General features: G+C 41.0%; 1 protein-coding gene across 1 annotated transcript in view; it reads right to left on the reverse strand.

The window, feature by feature from the left end:
* Positions 1-25,113, reverse strand: part of LOC111564866 (dolichyl-diphosphooligosaccharide--protein glycosyltransferase subunit STT3B) — a 122,149-nt gene that overhangs the window by 52,195 nt on the left and 44,841 nt on the right. Inside the window, exons 2-3 of the mRNA XM_023264701.3 lie at positions 24,747-24,855; positions 11,495-11,782 (exon numbers count right to left, since the gene is read on the reverse strand). Of these exons, the coding sequence (XP_023120469.1) occupies positions 11,495-11,782; positions 24,747-24,855 (397 nt within the window). The remainder of the gene's footprint in view (positions 1-11,494; positions 11,783-24,746; positions 24,856-25,113) is intronic.

The raw sequence follows: 25,113 nt of genomic DNA on the forward strand, positions 1-25,113 counted from the left end.
TCCCCTTAAGTAGAACAACAATAAGGTGCAGCCAGACCTGACTCAGTGCTGTGGAGATGAGTCTGGTTCTACAAAAGCGACTTTCTTTGGTACAGCAGACTTCATGTGCGGAAAAGTAGTTAAATGTATTGAACCCTGCGAAACCTTCTGCAGGGTTTAAAATGCAAGTCATCTTTTTAAAAAAAATTACACCATTTATCAGAGCTAGAAACTGTACAAAGAAAGAAAGAAAAGAACTTTGAACTTTCCGTTAAAATTATGTGTCATTCAAAAATTCACCAACAGTAAAACGTTTGCTCTAAGCAGAGAAAATAAAAAAAATGAAAAATTCTGAGCTCCTCAGGGCAAAAAAAAAAAGACACGAGTGAAACATTTGCAACTCTTGTGGCTGAACTGGGCTGAACCACAGGTTGTGTTTACACAGAGCAGAGAAAACTATGGAAACCAATTAATGTGAGTGGTAAAATATTCATAGTATGTAGACTCACTGCTTTTTCCACTATCTGTAACACATCTGAGCATAAATGTTATTACAATTCCTTTTAAAGAATAATCAAATTCAACTTTTCTTTTTTTATGATTTATGACACTGCATCTCTGTAAAACTCCTCAAAAGATAATATTTAGTTCTCTCTACTTCTAACTACACTTCTGCTGTTTCCATAGAGGTGCAGAACTTGATATTGTAGTGAAAAATGACCCCACAGTGAGCAAAGATGTCGCAGGGTTCAGCACCATTTTTACTGTAAACGCACAGCTTTATCAACATTCAGAAGGAAGGAACTTACAGGTTAGAAAGCTAAATTATAGCTAAATGATTTGTGGTAAATATTACTACACTCTACAATACCACTGATATTAATGAGATGGACAAATGATCTGTCAGTAAAATGTAATACAGCCTAACAACACTTTAAACTACAGCCTTTAAAAAGATCATACGGGTCAATATATAATTGCGGGACTTTTTGTAAAATAGTTGACATTTTTGCTGTTTTCAGGCATAAAATCAACATGGCCACCTATAACCAAACACCACATGGCATTTTTACACAAACATTCTTCTAAATATTATGTATACAATTGAGTAAAATTTAAACTGAAAGCTATTTATAAAGATATTGTAGTAAACCTGTTGACGTGATAAATCCACACTTGAAAGTGATTTCTCGGACACACATTTTTCATACAAAATTTGACACATTACCAAAAAAGAAATATGTCATAATTATCTCAACTTAAAAAAGAACACAATCAAAAATATTTTTGAATCAGCTCATTTTATTATTGTTTAGCTAATTAGAAGGTGGTTGTTATGAAAGTGGGACGGTTATTTAGTTGACATTTTAATGATATCCAGTCATTTTTTATTAATAAATGATTGTTTCCATAATAAATAATTCTGGAATTTGTAAAGACATGATCATAATGAACATAAAAAACATTAGTTTTTTTTACTTTCAATAAAAATGTAGGCAAGATACAACCCATGGACTTCAAAAGTCCCTCAGTTTTATATTGACCCATACAGTTAGAGCAAGACATCGCTCTGTTTTCCAAAAGAGCTTTAACAAAAACTGAACATTTCAACCTTTAACAAAGTAAGACTTACTGGAGACTGTTCTATTAAATTGCAGAGGTTCTAGAAACATCTATCTTATATACTGACAATGTAGTGCACACTGCCAAAGTCAGAGCTACCAAAACACTTTTCCCATGAATGGCTCCTTGCCGAGTTTTTCTATCTATTGTTTAAGAGTGAAAACAAGCATTACGACAGAACAGGATGCCAATAGTTACTGTACAGTCTGCTGTGTTCTCCTCACACAAAATTTCCACTCAAACTGGGCCAAAGCTAGCATGCAGCCTTGGGTTGTCCATTCAGTGCATGCACACACTGTTCAACTGGTGCCTCGGCCTCCTTTCCCAACTGCCCTCGCAGCCGCCGGTCTCTTTTGTGGAGACACAGAAGTCACACAGTGTGATACCAGCCCGGCTAATTAAATGTGAGCCGAGAAAAAGAGTGGAATTACTGTTACAACAATGCAGGGACGGTGCACGGGGTTAGAGCAAGAGAGGGAGGCTGTGCGAGCGTTTGTGTGAGTTTGTGAGTGAGTGTGTGCACGTGTTCCTCTTACGAAGAGTTGTGGTGTTAAAAAGAGCAGCTCTCCTGTGTGTGAGAGGATTCAATTATAGATTATGGGAGAGTGTGTGAGTGTAGGCAGGGGGGATAAACACAGAGATTAAGCGAGTGGAGTTGAATGGGTTATTAGCGGATAAAATGAAGGAGACGGATAATGAAGATTGGGCTGAGACTTGAGAGAACGTCTCTGTGCGTATTTGCCATGTGGAGGAAAGGATGGGTAAAGAGACATGGAAGAGAGTGGATGAATGGAATGAGGAATAATAAGATGAAGGAAGAGGAAGTAAGGTAGGAAGAACAAGAGGGAGAGGGGGCTGGAAAGTAGGAACACAGGCAAGAGCTGCACAACATCAGGGACAAAGGAAGACAAAGACAATTAAACAGAGACGCGATGGAAGAAAAGAGCGAGAGGAGGAAAGGAAAATGCAAAGACAAATGTGGGTAAATGAGACTGATAATGGGAAGCAGTGGTGCATGGCCGGGATGATTGTTTTCCAGGGCCCATGCCAAATAGAATGGAGGACGTGAGTGGTGCTAGGTGAGTGGAGGGGGATCTTTTTTCTTTCTTTTTTTTTTCCCCGATGGCCTGCTCCGCTGATGACACACCGCATGAAGAGGCGGTGATGGCTGCCGCGAGGAACACCTGCCGCACTTGGAGATGTATTGTCGATACACGCAAGATGACAAGGGGCCATTAGAATGCCACAGAAACAAACAGATGTCCCTAACACACCCTAATACACATGCTGAGGTGAGACAAATGGTTACGGCACAGTTTGTGGATGAGTCCTAAAAAGTTTGACAGTGAAGCCACGACCTGATTGATCATCATCGACTCGTTGTTGTTTGCGTCATTCATTTTCTGACTCTTTAATTCAGGACAAAACTCAAATGTGAGTAATCTTTTTAAAAAGTGACTGAAAACAGCAGGACAGGAGAGCGTATTATGCCATAACACAGTTCAGTCACAGCTCACCTTACGTTCACCTCTTTGAGAAGTCACTTGACTGCAGCTCTCTGCTGAGTTTGCAGTCCTTCTCGCCCAAATTTTCACACCTAAAATTTGCGATTTTTCTTTGGTTCTTTGCTTTTTCTGTGAACCTTTCACTATAGATGTACCAGTTTATCTATTTTAATAAAGTTTGGTATCAGGCACCTGAGTGACTCCGCTTCAAGATCTAATCACTTTCTGTTACTTGATGTATTGAGCTTTGTTTCCACGTCAATATTGATTATGAGTTCCTTTCTAACCTTCAAGAATGAAAATCTATGTTGGCGGTAGCTGGTTTCACATGTAAGGCCTTGGGTCCTAATTAATAATACAGTGCCTTTTACTAGAATAAATTGCACAGAAAATATGCTTTTCTTGAGGCATAAGTCAAAATAAATCATAGTAAGAAACTGCAAAAACAGGTACAGGAAGCGGAAGACTTTCCAGCTTTCTGATTGGCCCCATATTACCCATGTGTGACTTCGGTTCACCACCAAGTTTAAAATTGGGACATTTCATCCAAATCACTGTTACATGTCTCATGTAGAAAGTTATCAAAATGTAACTGTGTGGAGTAACCAAACTCTACAAATGACTAAAGGTTCTGTGGTCCTCAGGACAATCGAGAAGTCATATGCAACTCAGCTGTGACCAACTAAAATTCTGGGGCCTTGTAGCTGAACTGGGCTGAACTGCAGGCTGTGTTCACACAGAGAAGAGAGGAGACAAATGTGGAAGCAAATTAATAATGTAGGTAATAAAACATGTATAGCATGTAGAAGTCTGAGCTTTGGGTTTACAAGAGGCAAGGAGAAGATGGAATGGATAAAGACGGACCTTCAGAGTCTGACAACAAAAAGAGGAGAGATTCAGCTGGTTCAGACAAAAAGAAGTGGCATGTAACCCGCCAGCCAGCGGCAGATGGGTCCCCCCACATGAGTCAGGTTTTTCTCAAGGTTTCTTCTTGTTAAAGGGAAGTTTTTTCTGACCACTGTTGCCTTAGGGCTGCTCTAGACGTTCAGTCATATAGGTTCTGTAAAGCGTCTTGGGACAATGTGAATTGTAATTGGTGCTATATGAATAAAATTGAATTGAAATGTACAGCCACCATTTTTTCCCTAGTAACACCTGTGGGAACTATGAAAAATGTTGTACATGTCGACATTTCTTGAATTGTAAAATGAATAATCACAGAAATGTAATCTTTATTGATTTATTTTCATAAATTATAACACTAGCTTTGTTGTGCTGCACAAGACGTTTGTCAGTCCTCTTGACTTTTAGCCATGGCTGGGTTGTTTTCAAGTTTCAGGGATTTATATTGCAGTGGAAAGTGAGCCTATAGTGAGTGAAAATGTTGACAGGAGCAAAAAACACAGAAACTGCTGGGGATTCAGAGAGTTAAAAACTTCTGCAGTGCCGTTCCAGTAATGCAGGCGTCACACCGGACCGTTGTGGTGAGGAGGAAGCTGAGTCGGAAGGCAAAGCTCTTGATCTACTGCTGGGTTTATATTCCAACTCTCACCTATAGTCGTAAGCTCCATGTAGTGACCGAAACAATGAGATTGTGGAAAAAGTGGCTGAAATGGGTTTCCTCTGTAGAGTGGCTGGGCTCAGAGATAGAGTGAGGAGCTTAGACATCCAGAGGGAGTACAGTCACTGCTGCCTCACATCGAAGAGAGGTAGTACAGGAATCTTACTAGGATACCTCCAGGGCTCGACACCCTGGGGTAGATTCAGAACTGGCTAGAGAGATTACATAACTCATGTAGCCTGGGAACACGCTGGGATCCTACAGGAGTAACTGGAAAAACTTGTTGGGTAGAAAGACATCTGGAATGACCTCTAACCACAACTAGACTGGAAGGAAATGCAATGCTATCCCTAAATCCATATTCTGCGTACACTGCATGTTTCTGTATATATATCTACATGCAAAAGCTTGTGTACACATGCATGCACACATTTCCTAAGTATGTTTGGCTTACAGATTTGCGCTGTGTGTTTGAGGATGTCTGCTCTCCCAGTGAGTGGAACTATCAGTAGCTGGGTTTCACCCCTCTGAGCCAGCACACAGACACAGAGCCAGTGGTGTTGTAACGGGACTTAAAATGTGGACACACCAGGCGTGCTCAGGCAGCCACCTGGACACTAAACTGTAGCTCGATGCCAGATCAGTGACAGTGAGTGAGTTCAAAAAAAGGCCACAGAGCTGTCTGCGAGCTCACTCTAGCACAGTGACTCGCACTACCTTGAAACCACATGAAGAGATGCATTCATGCATGATTTGACAAAGTGACATAAACTGGGCTGGCTGAATCCTTGGATGGACAAAAGGTCCTTTCCAAGCCGGGGGCAACTGTACTGCCAAGCTTGTTGCACTGTGACAAACTGCATTGAGGCATGCCGTGATAAAATACCTGCATCTCTGCTGCTACCTGATGAAAGCCTTCACTGTGCAGCATGACTTTATGCTCCAGTATAAAGGAATATCTGGGCCTTGAAGTAAAATAAAAATTGGACAAATATCCTGTGAGCTACTATTACCACTCAAGACAGCTTGTGGCATGCATAATGAAAGTTCTCTTCTGTTCACTTGCTGAACTGCCCTTGGATGAGGACAGTAAACATTTCCATTAAAAACTAGGCTTAGACACTGATTGTATTTTTACAGCTCAAAATGAATAATAGCATAAATTTGACTTAAAATTGAAGCTTAAATTTAAAAAAGAGAAGACAAAGACCTGAACAAAAACAAAATGTTAATAGTGCTTGACTTGACTTGTCTCTTTGCAAATGCAAATTTCATTTAGCAATCACCAAGCACTATGTATATGAGGCTGCAGTCCCAAAACAATTGTATGTTTCATTTAAAGTCTTGTATAAAGAGGCGTCTTTATGGAGGCACGAGCAATGAGAGAACATCAAATGACAACCTCAATTTCCCATGTTTACTAATTAAACATCTGCGATGATCAGGAAAACATGTCTTTGCATTTATTGTGTGGATAGTTTAGGCTTAAGAGTAGCCTGAATTTGTTACTGAGTGCCGTGCAGTAACCGTCTCACCCAACAATGAGCTAAGACGAAACATTTATCCTGAATGCTGATGAGGAGTGCTGTACGGCCTCCAAATACACATCTGCGTCTGCATCTGTGTGACTCCATGTTAAGCAGTCAAAGTAATTTTAAATCACCTGCATGTGGTCACATTTAAACACCACTGACATCCTGGGAAAAAACAGGGCTTTACAAATAAATAGGTTGTTTGTATGCTATACGTCTAAGCCTCTGGAACACTGGATGTAAACCAGCCACGAATTATGCCTTCCTACAACTGCACAGCTACAATCAGGACATAATAGACATGCAGCTTATATGCATCAGTCTTCTCTGGCTCCAACAGGATTGTGGCATTCTATCATGTAGTAATCTTTTCTAGCTAATACCAAAGCTTCAAGGATAAAAAATGTCATTTGCCAAAGTAAATTGAGCAGCAGTAAACCAATGACAGCAACAGACATTTAGTATTCAAATTTCTTTTATCATTTCTCTTCTTACCATTTGTGTAGTGTGTCATTTAAAGCCAAAGATAACGGCTAATGACAGTGTTGATTATGTAGCATCAAAACTGAAGGACAGACAAAATGATGCTTATGTTCACAACAGGGCTTGAAAGGGGGAGTCTGTGATTCTGGAGAAAAACTGCTGCTATATGGCTAGTTAGCACATTAGCATTGTTCCAGATTTACAGATTCTCTCGCTCCCACTACCCCCTTTATCTTCTTTATCTTTTCAGTACGCACTGCAGCTGCCCTTACAAAGTACTGCAGTATATGCAGACAACTGGGACATGCGATTTCATCAGAACATTGCATCTTAAGTTGTGATGGTCTTGCTCGTATATCCGTCTCAGTCTGTAGTTTGAAATGAGCTGATCTCTCCAAACACAGTGACTCCTGCAAGCATGCAAGCTTGCACATTGCAAAATGCAACCAGATGCAAGAGGAAATCCTTGTTTTTTGTTTTTTTTTTGCATAATGCATTTCACATAACATGTATTGGGACACAGCAGATCTCCTTCTGGCATACTACATCGTACAGCACTGTATGTGTTGGAATTCATCCTTTGCTTTTCATTACAGAGCCACCGCTATGTACAAATACCAGGGTTTTTTTTGCCACCTACACAGAACATGAGGAGATATTCATTCAATGTGGCAAAAGGAAGGGAAGAGAACTGACATTACACTGTGCAGGCATTGTTTTACCTCTGCATGCATGTTTGGGATGACCCCTTACAAGTGAAAAGTGAAAGCAGCTTGCTCATGCAGACTCAGTTTTAATAAATAAGGTCTGAGAAAGTTGCTATTCACAAATAATCTCTATGCAATGATGAAGAAAATAGGACATCTTTTGCTACAGATACTTTCTAGTGTCACTCCTTCATTACATTTCCCACAATTCTTTCATCTTTTGTTATTTGTTACTGTCTGTCAGACCCCCTCTTGCATTTTGTTGTCTGCTAGACCTCTTGATTCATCCGCCTTTGGTTCTTTGTTGTCTTACCCTCTGTTACTAATTAGTATCCATACACAAATGAACCACTATTCACCCTTGTATTTACATCCGGCCCCCCTCCCTACTCTCTGACCATCCCTATAAAATGTGGACTCTGCAAATGTTCTCGGTCCTCTTACCTTCACAGACTCATGCTCTGTGTTGGTCAGCCCATCGTATGCCGCAATACTAATAAACACACAACTACAGCAAATTTCAAAGGACTAAGAGTGAAATTTCTTCAACAACAATCAATTTCAACTTCAGCTTGATCTATTTTACATTGACAAAATTTACAATATTAAATTTGTCCTCCCTAGAATCTTGCTATGTTCGTTCGACAGCTGCTCCAGGGCAGGTTAACTGTGCAGTTGTGGTAACTGCTTCACTGTAACTTGCTGCCTTTATATTCTGTAACAGCAGTCAACAGGAGGATGATGCAGGTTTATTAGTGAAAAATCATGTCATGGATTACATGGGAGGACAGAATACTGTATGAATAGGAAGCGTGTCTATTGTGCTCTAAAGACAGCTGGTGCTATTAATACATTTAGCGAGCTCTGACAGAGTAATTAACACCAAACCCAGATAAGTTCAGTGCACAGCATTGTGCTCACGCTGCAACGTTAAAACAGTGAGCAGCAAGATACAGCAGCATCTCTGCCCAAAGAGACAAGGGCTACCATTACTTCTATTACTTTTTCCATCTCGAGTCCCACTGGTAGATCAAAAATAAAGAAATTCAAAATAACACAAAACCATAACTGAACAAATAAATACAAAAAAGACAAACAAGCAACAAGTGATAACACACAGTGCACAGAACAGACTAAAGCTGGGGGACCAAGGCAGCTCCCAAGCAGTAATTAACATTTACACATGATTATATTGCAAATATCCCTTTTATACTATTCGCATGGGATTACTATTACCTGTGGATCTCTGGTAATTTGTGAATTATCCCAGGACGTCTGTGTTTCTTTAAGCACATTCACACGGGATAAGCGAAGTCTGTATTTTACTCAAATTTACTGAAATTACAGGCCGGATATGATGCCAAATCTGTGCAGGTCGCATCATCCGCTGTTGTCATGTCCATGTGCAAAGAGGTCGGTCGCTACACGCAAAAAAATACAGACACCGGTTGCGCGAATAAACTTTTAAAACATTAAAAGCCTATGTTGTAACGACGCTATTGTTAGGGTGTCGTTAGGTTTAGGCACAAAATAGAAAGCTTGTGGTTCGGTTTAAAACGAACACTTTTAACGTGGTATGTAGTCGTCATGGCAACAGTAAATATGTCAAAGCAGCAGCGTGACTTGAGAACAGTGGGCAGCGTTGTCAGGATAACAGAATGTCAGGGCGTTTGGATTCAGCCTGTTGAAAGATATGCTTACTGCATGCTGCTACGCATGTCTTCCATCTCTATATCCTCCCAAATTTCCCTCTTCTTATTGATCTGATTTTACCGTTTCTGTGAATGGTCCACAGGTCTGTTGTGTATCGGCCTACTCCTGCATTTGCTCCCAAACTGCCGTCAATAATTTCCACTGCAGCCTCCATAATTTAGCCGAGAAAGACGTAGAAAAAGACGTGTAATAAAAAACAACAACTAAAATACCCCCCAATCACCGAGATGCAGATTCGCACGCATTATCCCAGGATGTCGGTGTTTGGCGAAATATAGTAGGTAATTTGAGGGGGAATTATTACTTTACCAATTACCACTATGGTGCATTCGCACGGGATCAAGATCACCAACTTCCTCGGCAATTATTACAAATCACCAGAGGTCCCCAGGTAATACTAATCCTGTGCGAATAGGACTTTTGCTGCTATTGCATGTATAACTCTATCATTACTACACATCACTATACTATACTTACCCCTCTGTCACTATAACATAAGATTCCACTACACATATCCCTCTGACACTATTACACATAATTGTATTGCACATTTCCCATTGTCACTATTGTACATGATAACATTGCTCTTAATCACTATTGCACATATCCCTGTCTACATTACACATAATTACCCTATACATGTTGCTTTTAACACTATTGCACAATAAATATTATATTATTCTTCCCCCCATATTTTCTAGTCTCTTTTATAAATAAGGATTGAAAATGAGCTGAAAAGGTTAAATAATAGAATTACCATGGTGTCTGTATAGCCTTGATTAGTTGCTCTTTTCTGAAAACTGCATTACTGCATAAGTCAAAAATGCTCAGACAAGGCTAATACTCTGTTATCTGTGATTCTACCCAAGTATGTAATTTAAAAATATTGCTGTGTTTTCTTTCAGACTAATTTGGTCGTGGATGTCCATATTTGGTACACTTATAAGACACTTGGATTGTTTTGGAAGCCGTGACTTGGATATGACTACAATTAAATTCCATATTTTTCCATTCCATTATTGCATGGGAACCCTGTGGTTTAACAGAAAGCGCTGATTACTTCCATTTACATTAAAGGCAGTCGGCGAAGTCAGCGATTTAAATCCAACACATTATTTGTTAACAACAAAACAAACAAAAATGGCTCAGACTGATTCTGTGTCCGAAGCATGTTTCTGTTTGTGCACAAGACAGGGGGTGAGCAGATGGGATGCAAGGGGAAGTGGGAGCAAGAGAAATGGTAATTTGGCACCTGCTAACCATCCAATTATGCTCACTAGTTAAATATCAACATCCTTCTCCAGAATCACATATTCCATCTTTTAGCTGGTCGTCAGCAAATACTGAGATTTCTCTCTCTCTCTCAGGTTGAGATTAAGGAAAAAAATCAATGTTAAATTGAACAGATGCAGCTAAATAGAAAATGAAAGAAATGCTCAATACTAGTCAAGGTCACCTCCAATAACAAGGATGAAGGGGTGCCGATCAACCTGTTTGCAAAGCAGAGCTCTTGGATTTTACACAAATAAACAGACAACATACATTCATAGAAAGATAGCTGTGGGGCAGTAAGGCAGCTGCTGATGCAACTGAAAAGAGTGGACAGACTGAAATAATGTGAAAAGTCTGTTTCAGATATCTTTCAGCTCGAAAAAAACTTCTTCCACCTACTGTGCAACATCATTTCAGAAATGTGCTGCAGTGTTGCTCCTGCAAATATCCAAGCTGTATTCAGAAATGACCTTTTCTCATCATCTGTGGAATTGGTTTGTTTGTTCAAAGTTTGCCTTGCAGCACAAGGACAACCAGAGCAAACAGGTTTTAACAACTGAATAATCAAAACAATCTAATACAAAAAACAAATACGAAACTGCTGAATTCAGTAATACTCCAGATTAAACAGGGTCAGCTGCTTTGTAGTGTAAAATACAACCCGCTGTGTTGTTGGCATGTTCACTTCATGTGTTTTAGGACAGGAAGGTAAACTGGGAGGGGGACTATTCAACCTTTAACTTGAGATATTTTCAATTCTATTCTTAAAGGTCATCTTATTGTGAAGGCTTTACGGTGCTGCATGTTGTTTTCTGAGCTACACGTGGTCCGCAAAGATGCCCGGCCTGCCTTTCAAGGATGGGGATAAATAATTCAACATTCGTCCGAGGCAAGTAAGATCCGAAAGTAGGGGATACTTTTCCGGCTACATAAATCCTGTCCCCTGTAAACTAAGGACTCGCACGCTCATCTAGGGCTTTAAGCTTCAGGGAACATAAAACCCACCCAAGAGCGAGCCTGTTAGGACACAAATAGGAAGTTTAAACTGTCGTTTCATTATGATGGCAATGAATGTGTCCAGTCACATTACAATTTAACTCAAGTGTCCAGTGTACGTACCCAGAGGTAGTAGGTGAACTGCAGGGCGAAGATAGCGATGCCCTCATTGTCAAAAGAGCCAGCGACGGATCGCGAGATATAGCCAGGAACGATGGCAATGAAGCAGGCCGCCAGCAGCCCTGCACCCTGGTTCCACAGCTCCCGTGTCAGCAGGAAGGTGGAGATGGCGGTCAGACCGCTGAACACCGGTGCCAGAAAGACGCACACGTCACGGATGTGGACGGTGATGTGAAGCAGGTTGAGCACGTAGTGGATAAGGCCTGCAGTCACCATTAGCCCTGGGTATACCTGAGAGGATGGAAAAAAAAGACAGAGAGGGAGAGAGGCTGTGAGTACCAGCAACATAAAGGCAGGAGAGATTGTGCATCAGTCATGAGCAGTGGTACATGAATAAAACGGACAGTGTAAGAGAGAAGCAGCACGAAAGAGGAGAAAGGGCAGAGCTACTTACATCCACGGCACCAACATGGCTCCGTCTGTTCACCACTTTGGTTTATTCATGCATGGATGAATTTTCTTAAAGCATGTACTCCAGAAGATGAATTTTAGGACTAATCATCTGCATTTTTGATATTTTATCATTACCAGAGGTTGCTGCTCAAAATATCTTATTCAGAAGAATATTTATGAAGTGCATTTTTGACTGCACTACCCTTAATAGGAAGCCACCTTGTGTACAGTCATCTTATGTCTGTGTCTTTGAGGAGACCAATTTATACACTAAACTCATCATCAAATTCAAATGAGAAACAGAGAAGATATAGCAACAAAACAGCTGAAAAAAAAATAAAAAACACGAAGGGAGTATCTTCAGATTTAAAGGGAAAAACGGTGAGCTAATACAGTATTAATAATATAACAATAATGGGAGATCTTCATGTAACGTTAAAAACCCCCACTGATAAAATTCAAATATTTTTTACCTAGTTAACATGTCCAAATGGTGTTTTTTATATACCAGAGGACATATCATGAGCAGAAAAGGCAGTCAATGCCATGGTTGAGTATTACCACCTTTCAAGCTTCAGATAGCCAGGGTTATAAACATTAAATGAACAAACTCTGTTGACTTGCAGGATGGGGCTTTCTGTATCTTTATTCTTCTTCAGAATTGGTTTCTATATGAAAAATTATGGCTAAAATATTGAAATAATCTAATTTGCCCTATGTGTTTTAAAGTGTCTGAGCTGTAGGTGAGCTGGTGTGCTCGAGTTGCTGTGAGAACTGGATGGGTGAATGGAGAAAAATACAAAGGCTTCAAAGATCCACCCATTTTAAATGAGAAGTATAAAGCAATACTCTAGCCATTTTAAGACATGAGGGGATCTTTTTCACCGAAAAGAAACTCTAAATATGTAATTTTGACACAGAGATGAGTTTTTAAGAATGAATGAATGCCTAGAGAGGGACATTAATGTTTCTTTTGGTTGGATAATGTTTCTTTAATGTTGCTATTCAGGTTTAATTGAATGTCATTCTATTCAAACTGTCCTGTGGATGTTCGCTAAAGAAACATTAGTCATTGTATTCATTTCTTCCATATAAACCCGGACACTGAACAGGACTGTAATGAACAAGTGAGTGAATCATTCTCTGAATGAGTTGCTGCTCTTTGTTAATGACATTGTTAACTGGATTTACAGAGGAGAGTCCATCTGTTGTATTACTGCTGAGCAGAGGGACAGGAACCATCTTTTCCACTAACCTCGTGATAGATGAGAATGACACCAGTAACCATGGCGCCCAAACACAAAGATAGCCACAGCTGTTACAACAACAGGCTTGTGAAATATTAAGTAGAAAATGCAAATATGTGACTAAAAATGTCACACAAAATCTAGGATAAATTGTTTGAAAATTTTGACGGAAATTAATGCACATGTTCATCAAAAGACTAAAATTGAAAACAACATTAGGTGCCGCAATTAACACAAGATCCAATCACCTCGAAGGCCCCTGTTCGACCAAGAAGGTTCCAGTACTAGCTCGGAGCCAGTGCCTGACTTAGCACCAGTTCTTTGTGTTTCCACCACCAAAGTGCTGACTCCAGGCTCCAAAAACTAGTGCTTTTCAGGCACCAACTCTTTGCTGGGCCAGAGTTAAGAACTGAGTACATCACAGGATGGAGGTGGGGTTACGGTGACCGGTGATCAACGGTGGAAACGCAGAACCTCTATTTTTAAACAGCCGAGCGAATAGTAGTAGTAGTAGTAGTGTTTAGTGTTAGGTATTTTCAAACTAGTAAATATGGACGCCAAATCCAAGCAGCAGTGGTCTGAGGAGGAGACCAAATGCTTCCTGGCACTGTGGTTAGAAGTTAGAGGGAGCCTGTCGGACCAAGCCGGTGTTTGAAAAGATCCAGCAGGAGATGGCTGCAGCCGGGTATGAGCGGACCATCGACTAACTCCTCAATAAACTTACAAAACTCAAAAAGGACTTGAGGGATCAGAAAAGGGAGCTGGGACACAGCAGTGGTCGGCCAAAAGAATCCCCATTTTGACCTGCGGCATTCCGTGATTCCAACCGGGTCTCTGAATGCCACAGCTGTGCTGGAGCTGATGCATGACAAGTTCACCATACAGACCACCGATCCTGGTAAGTTTTATTTCTCAAACACCCTGCTGTTAGCCTACTATGAATACGCCAGTTACAATAGTCCCACATCAATATTATGAACGCTACATCAGCTAGCGTGGTACAGGCACAGGATCAGTGGTTGGCGCTGACATTGTTTGCTAGCCAGTTAGCCGCTGGTAAGCTAAAAAGCTATGAAACAACATCTTGTGAAACCTGAGAAAAGCAGCAGCAATATTTCATGACAATGACGTGATTCTGGTAGAAGTCCCATCAATTCTTTTTGAGAGTGACTTCAATAGCGATCAGGAGTTGGACCCATAGAATAAGATGGATTCCACTGATGTTTTGAATACTCTCATTTTGGTTGTCGTTTCAATCGGAGATACCCAAATTTTTGACAGAGAGTTAAATGCTCTCCAAGCTTTACCATTTTTTTCATATTACTGAACTATATGGTGATCATTGAAATTTCCCTTGAAGAACCAATATGTGATGTGCGAACGTTGTTGAACGGCTACATATGCAGTGACGTTTTACAGTGACTTGGCTCTACCATGGCTCTTTGACAATGGAAAAGCAGACCAGTTCTTCGGAGGCACGAGAATTGAACCAACTAAGAAACAGCAGTGAACTACCACTAAACTAGCACCTGGTTCTTCTTCGTGGAAAAGAGGTGGTACTGGGTCAGCAGGGGTCTAACTTTGGTTAACATCAATTATTCCTGGGTGGAGGGACTGAACAGAGGTTCTAACGGGACCCTCTCCCCTCCTCCTCCCGGAGAGTCTCCCTTGTCATGGGAATTCTCCCTGTATCTGCGAGAGTTGCTAATTCTCTGAAGAATTAAAGCCCGTGTGGCGAATCAACAAATCTAATACGTTCATTTCCCACACTCTCTCGCTAATTAAGCAACGCACGCAAGAAACACAGTTTTGCTGTGTTTGTGCTCAGACAAAGTCAATAACAAATTAAATGGAATTCAAGAATGATTTTAAGTCACTTGGAAAAGACTTTAAAGATTTGAAGATGCAACTTGGTGAACACACACACACACTACGTTGTGCAGCTGGATGCTATGGATGCTGTGGCTTTAGTGAGCAGGCATTTGCAGAACTGACTAACAGGGTTTTATCAGATTGCAGCATACAATTGTCAGGTGGAAATGAGATTGCAAATGGACCGGTCTCCAATTATGGAGCAGAGTCACTTGTACCGATTAGTAGTGATTATTCCTCAACGTTCGCAAGGAAGGAAGAAAAAAAAATAGATGGGCATTCATGTAATCAGGAGTCGATGGGTTAAGCAATCGGTATCAGCCTATTGTCAGAACATCTGGTCCAATCATTTTCTCTTGAGAATCAACTGTAATCACATTGGAGATCCTTAACTTTCCCTCTGTGGTCACCATCAGGTCAACATTTTAATGAGATGAAAAATTTCTAAAACTTTCCGAATTAAAAACAAGTGTGTCGATATAGCTCAAAACTTTATCCCATTTTTTAATATAGTTTTATAATGATAGCTATTGAACATTTATAATGACCTGTTTTAATAAAGACAAGTATGAAGATTATTTACTTAGAATTTAACAACCTTACTTTGAATTTAATCACTTTTTCTGATTTATCAAGGTGCACATGCAGAGTTTTAATCTTAACACTGAAAACACTGACACTGGAGAAAACATTGACAAATAGATACATTTACACACAAAAAAAATACACTGAAGAATAAAAAAGAAGAATGAAGGAATCCTCTGTGAAGCCGCCACGCCACGCTGATGTTAAGGTTCAGAGTAGCGGCTAGGACCGGGTGCTGCCACCGGATGACAAACCTGACAGCCCTCGGACCTGGATGCCGGTAGATTGTGTTTCTGAGCAGGCATGGAACAACTCAAATATTACTACAATTAATCAATAAGTCAGTTGGTCAAGAGAAGTGTGAAAAATGCCAATTATAATCTTTCAAAGTGATTACCTCTTGAACTGTCAAGTCAGCTTTATTTATATGGCACATTTTAAAAACAACCAAGGTTGACCAAAGTGCTTTACAGATCAAAAATAGAAAACAAGACACAATCTGTAAGGAAATATACATAGCAAGATGAACAATGACATATATCAGCTACAACTGAAAGCCAGGGAGTACATGTGTGTCTTCAGTAGGAACTTGAACATATCAAGAAACCAAATGGTTCTAATCTGGACAGGTAAATGGTTCCACAGACTGGGTGCAACTACAGAAAAGGTTCAGTCACCTCCGTTTCTGAGCCTGGATCCAGGAACTTTAAGGACCATCTGATTGGCTGCTCTCAGCGATAAAACTGGACCATGTACAGTTAAAAGCTTGGTTAAATAAGAAGGTGCCAACCCATTTAACACCTTAAAAACAAGCAATAAAATCTTAAAAACAATTCGAAAATGTCTGATGTCTAATGTCTGAACAGCAGTCAAGCCTCACGCAAGTAATTCCTCACATCTGACAATGTGGAACCAGCAAATGTTTGATACTTATTTTACTTTGACAAAGGATGAATCTATTATTAAAAAATGCTGCCAAACAGAACATTATAATTAAAAGCAACCGACTCGAAGCTGGGGCCGGAGTAGGTGAGGCCTCGTGCCCCTGTCTCGCCTATACATGAGAGCAGATCCAATTAAGGCCTGGTGTAGCACACTGTGGCTGTCTGAAGATAAAATAAAAAAGGCAAAGTTATGTTTGACGTGTGAGTGATCCCTAATGTGTATTCACTGTAGCTACAGTCTATACAATACTGCTAATAAACTCTGGTCTTCACATCTCTAATTAGCCAGTGCCTAGGAGACCGAAGCCTCACCAAACAATCTACTTCAATGAAAATCAACTATGTCTGGCCTCTTGGCTCTGAGGATTGGACTCTGTCTAATGGAGTTGTATCCTGCCATTTACAACACTAGTCTTGTAATTATTAGCCATTTTGAATTCTGTTCTGCAGCCAGGGTCCCGGAAATGTTATGGATACCACTGAGACTGCTGGCGTAGCTGAATGAAAATCTTTATACATCATTTTTCAACACTTTTCTCTGAAATTGTATTCAAGAATATATTACATAGTTTGCTCATTATGCAAATATCATCAGCTATAAAACTGACAAAAGCTGTTACCAAAAATGCTCTGGAGTCATTGTCCTTCCTGCAACAAAGAGTGGTTTATTGGCTTGACAGGCCGCTGTTGTTATAGACTGTCACGTTAGAGAAGCCTTCCTTCCTTATCTGTGGCTCGGGAGAAAGAGCATCTGACAGTTGTCCTCTGGGGAGTGGAAGGTGGGTGGGAGTGAAAAGGAAATAATACGGGAGAGGGCAGCTGGACTGGTCTAAGCAGAAAGGCACTCAACTGTCACATTAAGTGATATCGGCTCATCTGTCTTCCAAATGGTATGACCCATCTGAGTGCTTAGAGACTTAATGCTATCATACGCAATTAATGAGGGCGGTCAGGGTCATCTGTCTGGTTTAGAATTTTTAAAAAATGGAGAGAAATGGGGTAAAGATAAGGGTAAAGAAAGGAGGCAAAGATATGATGAAAAACAAAGAGGCAAACTGGTTCGACAGAAACTGGAAGAAAAGTGAACTATAGGTGTTGAAAGGAGAGACAGGTTGTGTTAAACAAAGAGCAGGCAGGTAAAAGGTTGAATGCCGCAGACATGAATCTAGTCACAGCTGCAAAGCTGGTTTCATGAATTCCAACGGGTGCCAGAGAGGTTACAGACCATCACTCGACACGTAGAAGAAGAAGGACATTGTTCAAATCTCAGGTCCATGCAGGTTTCTGAAAATGAGGAGAGGTTCTAACTCTGTAACTCATAAACCACTAAGTTTTCTAAACAAAGGCCACGCAATGCAACTGCATTATGGGCAGACTGCACCAGTCTGGGATGAAGGCAGCACTTGTCCACATCCCTGCATGTTTTAAAAGCATAGGTGTGATGCAAATGAGAGCTCTCACACATTTATTTTATGATTTCAAAAGCAGTGTAGGAGTGAAGTAAATGCTCTCCTTCCCTGATACCTGTCTATGCTCAGAAAATTGCAGAGCTCACTCATGCAAACAAGTGGGACTTTCACAATTAGCTTCCATCATAGCTGGCTATGATAGAAAGGTGTCACAACAGACAGTGTTTTGTAGGTTGCTGCATATTGGGCGATGTGTAGCTGTAAACTGGTCCATGCCGACCCCTGTCCTCTGCCAAAAATATCTACAATAGACACCTGAGCATCACTACTGGACCATGGAGTAATGGAAGAAGGTAACCTGGTGCGACGAATCAGTTTTCTTTTATAAAACGTGAACAACTGTGAAAGACATGGCAGCAGGATGCACTATGGAAAGAGGACAAGCCAGCTCTGGTCAGTATTCTGATGGGAAAATTGGGCTCTGGCATTCATGTGGATGCTACTTTGACCAACACACCCTACCTAAACACTGCTGCAGACCACGTACAGCCCATTGTACTAACTGTGTTCCCTAATGGCAATGGCTCCTTTCAGCTAAATAATACTGAACCTGGCCACACTGAAAAAAACCCCAAAAAGTTCAGTAAAGGTTTGTGGAACACGACACACAGTTCAAGGTGTTTACTTTGGCTCTCAATTCCCCAGATCTGGCTTTGTCAGATCTCTTTTATGCGTCATCTCAAAGATTTTACTCTATTTTGCATAGATTTGCATGTTATAGGGACACATTTGCATTTAGTATGGCCACCAGAAAGACCCTTCCACCTGCTATCAAAGCCCTATAAGGCCAAATACTTACCATCTGGTACAAAACATCTTGCAAATTCATTATTGATTATCGCATAGCTTTTCGTTCAGACTGAAAATCTATCCATTATCTACACATCACTTAATCCTCTGTTGGGTCATGGGGGGACTGGAGTCAATCACAGCTAACTGAGGGCAAAGGCAGTGGACACCTGGACAGGTTGCCAGTCTATCGCAGGGCCATACATAGAGACAAACAACCAAGTACAGGGGGTGCTCGGTTTATGACGTCATGGACCTACGCTGCTTCGTCGTTAGGTCAGAACTGGTTACGTGGAACTAGTAGACGAGTGGAGCGGACAAATACGTCATCATGTGGCGCTATAAGACGGCTTTGTTTACATTCTCTGGTTGTGCGCCACCTTGGATTGTGCTACATTCACTAACTTTTTGCCCTTCATTATGGCTCCCAAGCCTAAGTCAGACTCTTCTGATGGCAGAGCTTTGAAGAAAAGGAAAGCCGTCTCAATTGAAGTGAAATTAAATGCTCGGAACAGGGCGAAACACCGACCAGCATCAGTCAAGCTGTAAAAACAGGTCAACATATTATAGCGACCCTCTGTGGTGAATGAGTGAGACTTTATCTGGTTCTCTGCTGGTTTATTGAACCTTCATACAGGCTACTGTGGACCGTAGCCAACGCCAGAATAACTAGAAAAACCCCATAACTTAGCTCCAGAATTAGCCACCGTTCCCATCTCTCTCTCTTGCTCAACATACACACACTTAACCTCAGCATGTTTTTGGACTGTGGGATGAACCCGGACAACCCAGTGAGAGCCCACGCTGCACAGGGAGAACATGCAAATCCACAGAGAAAGATCCCAGGCTGGGACGTGAACCGGGGATCTTCCAGCTGTGCAGCGATGGTGCTAACAACCAACTCAGACTGAAAATATGTAATAAAAAAAGAGCAGCCACAAATATACAGTTTCATTTTTAACAGCCTCAGTAACACCCCCCCAAGATAATGGGCACTGTTGTTTTTTGGCAAACATTACTCAGGGGTAAACAGTGCATTTGTAGGAGACTATTTTCAGCTGCACATTAATACGCATTTTGTATGCTAGAGAATGTGTGCAGAAGTAAGGCAGTGCATTGCAGACGGATTCAAAATAAACCACAGTGCTAATGTTCCTGGTAAAGCTGGAACATGTCAGCTAGTGTTACAGTGTGGCTCACTGGCAATGACAGTTAGGGGCAAAAATTGAGCTCAACTGCACAGAAAATAAGTTATAGCAAGGTTTGGCTTTTCACAGAGTATACACTAGTAGGATCAAGTTCATTTTTGGTGTTTTTATGGGATTTGTGGACAAAAAGAAAAAAAAATCTCCAGCACTGTTCTCTAATGTTACTGCCATTCTGCTACAGTGGATCTTTCTTTGGAATAGTCAGATTACTCCCATAAGGTTAGTAAAACAACTTAAAGAGCAACACATTGGTCCTAGGAAACAGAATGAGAATTGATTTCAAGTGTGTAACTATCACCCCTTGGTGTACAGAGTGGGGCACTTTCAAAATGTCAAATAAAAAGATATATAGTAAATTGTTTTAGTGGCAATGGTGCAGAAACAGTCCTCTGTCAACAATGTTGAAAATAATAACAACGTTGCAAGGACAATATGACCTCTGTAATTGCTCTGTAATTGCTGAGAGACGGTGTAAAGATATACCTTAGGGCCAGGAGAAACACTCCACAAATTATACCCACAGAAACAGCTCCAGTCACACTCCTCATAACTACGCAGCTCAACACTTCCAAGACAAGGACATCACAAATCACATGAGGCAAGTTCTAAACCTACTTTATTGTTTTAACCAGTTCTCCTTTTCTAGGGTATTTAGGTAAGTGTACATTTTCTACTGCAGTTTTTTAAAGCCATGTTTGGTATTGGTTGATTTCAGATTTAATAAAGCTGTTCTAAATCAAAGCATATTTCCCGGCCTGACTGATCATAAAGTTTAATCTGATTGGGACGTAAATGTTAGCATTTTTATGACAGAGAATAGAAGTTCAACTCAACAACCTTCATTTTAATAAAGAGAAATGATGAACAGATAGAAGCCAATTATCCTACAGAGGAAGTTAGACATTACTCATAATGACACCTCAGCTCCGATTCAGCAGAAGCTCTTGTATGTTCTCTGTTTGCAGATTGGTTTAGCTTGAGGGCAGTCTGTTGAGGACATTAAAAATATTTAAAGTAATGTTCAACTAGAAAATGAAATGACTTAAGTGAAACTAAATTCAAGCAGAGAAGAGATTTGTGTAGCTCATGGTAATCTACTTCAAACGAACCATGTGTGAATTACTCTGCTGCTTTTTGTTGTCTTTTTTTCCTCACCCGTACATTTAAGAAATGCCAATACAAGCGTACGGATGAGGGATCGGAGCAGGGTTTGCTTATTTGTATGCAGTAGACAATGCTTTATGCAGCTCAGGAATCTTGTAAATGTCATGAAAATTAACTTGAGACTATACGCCTTCCAATTCCGATTACCAGTCTAATCATGAGTTTCAGCTTCCACCCCATGGGCACAAGGTCTAACACAAGTATCCATGTACTGTAACAGAACCAGCACATCCATTATTACAAGCTAGGCTTGTCATATGCAATTACCAGTAGCTGATGGTAACTGCTTATGGCGGATGAATGCTGATGGATGGGCTTTGGATTCCAATTCTATGGGTTTCTTGCGCCGTGGTGAAAACTATGTATATTCAAACATCAGCATGGAGCATGGCTACAGCTCCTGCCATGGACCATCTGCTTAATGCGGTAATGAGAACAGCAACTGAAAGCGATGCACAGCATTAACATGCCTCGCTGTCTCAACTGTGTGGAGGAAATCCCCAATCAGCCTGGAAGACTGCGGTTATAGCACACAGAGATGGAAAAAAAAAAAACAAAAAAAACATACAACAAATGTTCAGGCTGTTCAGCATCTTAGCTGAGCTCACTATTGGAAACATTTCACATTTATGCAGCACTGAGGACTGAGATTATGTAGTCCTGATGCATCATTACCTTGTGCAATTACAGCTCAGAGAGTAACCCTGGTGTGACTATGAAGCTTGGTAGAGAGAAAAGAAAGCAGGTGGGGTTGTTAAAGAGGACACAGAGATGGATAGGCCAAAGCTATTTAACTCACACAGGCCTCGAGGTTCACAGGATGCAGGGCTGAGAAGATGAGATTGGGAGAAGAAATGCACAGAGGAGGGAGGCCAGGACACGCTGGATAAATTGTGTGGAATCAACATGTCCTATTTCTCACAGAAAAGGTTTAATGTTTCACCGTGATCATTGCTGCTGGTAAGCAGGGAGGCCATGGTGGCCGAAGGGGAATCTGTCAAGTTAACAATTCACTGTTGCTACTGGATTGTGACTTAAATCCATGCTGCCAGGCGGAGGCTTATAGGGCTCTATGGCATCCCTGAACTGCCTTGCCTAATCCCAGATAACCCTTGGAATACTTTTTGACGGTGCACGTAGCCAGGTTTGGGTGGGGATCACTTAGATACATTTACACAGTGTTTTCATGTATGCTTGTATCCAGTAAGCTTACGTCTGTTTTCATCTCTGAACACAGGTGCTGACAGGAGCTCAATCAACTTGTCAATTTTCTTGATGTGCAGGTCAGCTCCTCTATGAGCCTCTGTATCTTTGATAGGGCTGGCCTGAATTTCCAGGCTCCGGATATTTGGCCCCAATTAATGACGAATATCCGAATGTTTGGATCGGATCTTAACGTCCGACGGAGGTCAGATGGGCGGACGCGATGAAGACGAAGGGATGAGTCGAATACTGATCGCAACATGGTCCAACGGGGAGGGGGGATATCCAAATATTCCGATCTCAAAATAAATATTCAGATACCACCGTAACGATCAGATATTCGAACATTCGGGTCCAGCCCTAATCTTCGAATCAATAACTGCTACCAGTTTAGAATTAAAATTGTTCAGATTATTATCTAATACAAAAATAATTCACATATGTAGCAGTCAGAATAATCAGAATCTTGTGAGCATTTTGAGTCTACCTTGGATTTTTTTGCCAGGTAGAAGAGCCTGGACTATTTCCATAGGTGGGTAAGAGGATTTCGGATGGCTCAGCAACCTTAATTGGCTCTTTTTAACACAAAAAGCTTCTGGGTTTCTGAACTCCTCGTCCTATCTCTGAGGTGAGCCCAGACACTCCATGTAGTACACTCGTTAAAGCAGCTCTAATCTGCTCTTTCAGTACCAGCTCACCTGTCAATCTCAGGCTCCATCTTAGCCTCACTAATGAACAGGAATCAAGTTAACTTGGGCTGCTTCAGATGGGCCAGCAACTTGAAAAGGTGCAATCTGGAAGAGTAGCACTGCCTCAGACTTTAGTTGCTGACTCTCATCCAAACCACTTTCTGCTCTCATGCAGAGTGAGCTACTTCACATTGGAGGTCCGTGTCTGATGAAACAAACAGCGCTTCATTTTCAGAAAAAAAAAACAGTGCTGCAATCCTGAGATGGGCAAACTGGAAAGTATCTGCAGTGAAAATTAAAACAGACTTTGGCGGAAACCGACAGAGTGACATCTGCGGAAACACTTGTTCAATGTGATCCATTAGTCAACTGACGGAGTACTAATCTGCAACTATTTTGATAATAAATCATCACTATGAGAAGTTTCTGAGGAAAAATGCAGAATATTTCAATTGTTCAGGCTTCTGAAATGTAAAGGTTTGCTGTTTTGCTTTGGTTTACATCAAATAAAACTTGGTTGAACACAAAGCACCACTTTTTACTGTTTTCTAATGGTATACAGACTAAGTGATTAATGGATCAAGCAAGAGGTAATTGGTAGGTTAAATGATGGAGAAAATGTTCAGCATTAACCTTTCCAGGAGGGGCTGAGCATAGTAATACCTAGATAGGTGGAGAACACCTTGTGAGGGGCAATGACAACCTGCTGTTTGGTGTCCGTACAGATATCATGGTGATTTTTTTTACTGTGCAACCATCGAATCCATACTAACATACGGGATCACCTGCTGGGTTGGGGCTCTCAGTTACATCAAAAACACAGATTCATAACCTGGTGAAATCGGCAAGTATAAACTGTTGAACTCTGGCAGGAGGTACAGAGTCCCGCTGTGCAGGCTCAACCGTCTTGGTTGGATGGATGGATGGATGGATGGATGGTAGGCAGGAATGGATGGATGGATGGATGGATGGTTGGTTGGTCGAATAGTTGGATGGATGGTTGGTTGGATGGTTGGTTGGATGGTAGGTAGGTAGGAATGAATGGATGGATGGATGGATGGATGGATGGTTGAATGGATGGTATTTAGGTAGGAGTGGACGGATGGATGGATGGTTGGTTGGTTGGATAGTTGGATGGATGGTTGGATGGATGGTTGGTTGGATGGATGGTAGGTAGGTAGGTAGGTAGGGATGGATGGATGGATGGATGGATGGATGGATGGATGGATGGATGGATGGATGGATGGATGGATGGATGGATGGATGTGTATATTCCAAGGCTGGTCCAAGTAGCAATTTCTAGGATCCGGATATTCCGGCCCAGTTAATGACGAATATTCAGCTCCTCGGCCAGGGGTTATATGTTGCTGTGGAGCAGTTTTTACCTTTGTCTAAAACAAATTTCTCCCACAGGAGATGATACAGTAAACCTTGACCTTAGCTACAGACACCATCCGTTCCAGGAAATCACATTAAACCTACACATTTTTCTCCATACTTCTTCTCGACTGAGATACTCACGCCATAAGCACCTTCATGTGCATCTTATTTATTAAAGTTTGCAATCCTATGCTAAAATGTAATAGAGAAAAGAACAAACATGTAACATGAGGAGTTCGAGGAGTGACTTACTGTTCCTCCAACGATCCTGCCCAAAGGATACCAGGCCCGTTCATCGAACCAGTTGAGGAACTCATAGAAGCCATTGGTAGTGAGATGATGTGTTGATCTGTAGTTGAACCTGAAGCAACACAAATACAAAGAAAAGACTATAAGACCAATTTAACAACCCCACACACATACAGAATGAACATCTATTTCCATTTGTAGGCCATCTATTGGCAAAATTTTATCGGTGTTGACAGAGAAAAAAACACTTAGCTCGAGGAAAGAATAGATTACTTTATTTAGAGATTTTCTGAAGGCGGTAAAAATGGGTAAGCTGCACAGACTTTGTTTTGTTAGAATAGGGGAAGATAAAGCCACCATTCACTATTTG

Source organism: Amphiprion ocellaris, chromosome 15 (genome assembly GCF_022539595.1).
Source record: "Amphiprion ocellaris isolate individual 3 ecotype Okinawa chromosome 15, ASM2253959v1, whole genome shotgun sequence".
Lineage (NCBI taxonomy): Eukaryota > Metazoa > Chordata > Actinopteri > Pomacentridae > Amphiprion > Amphiprion ocellaris.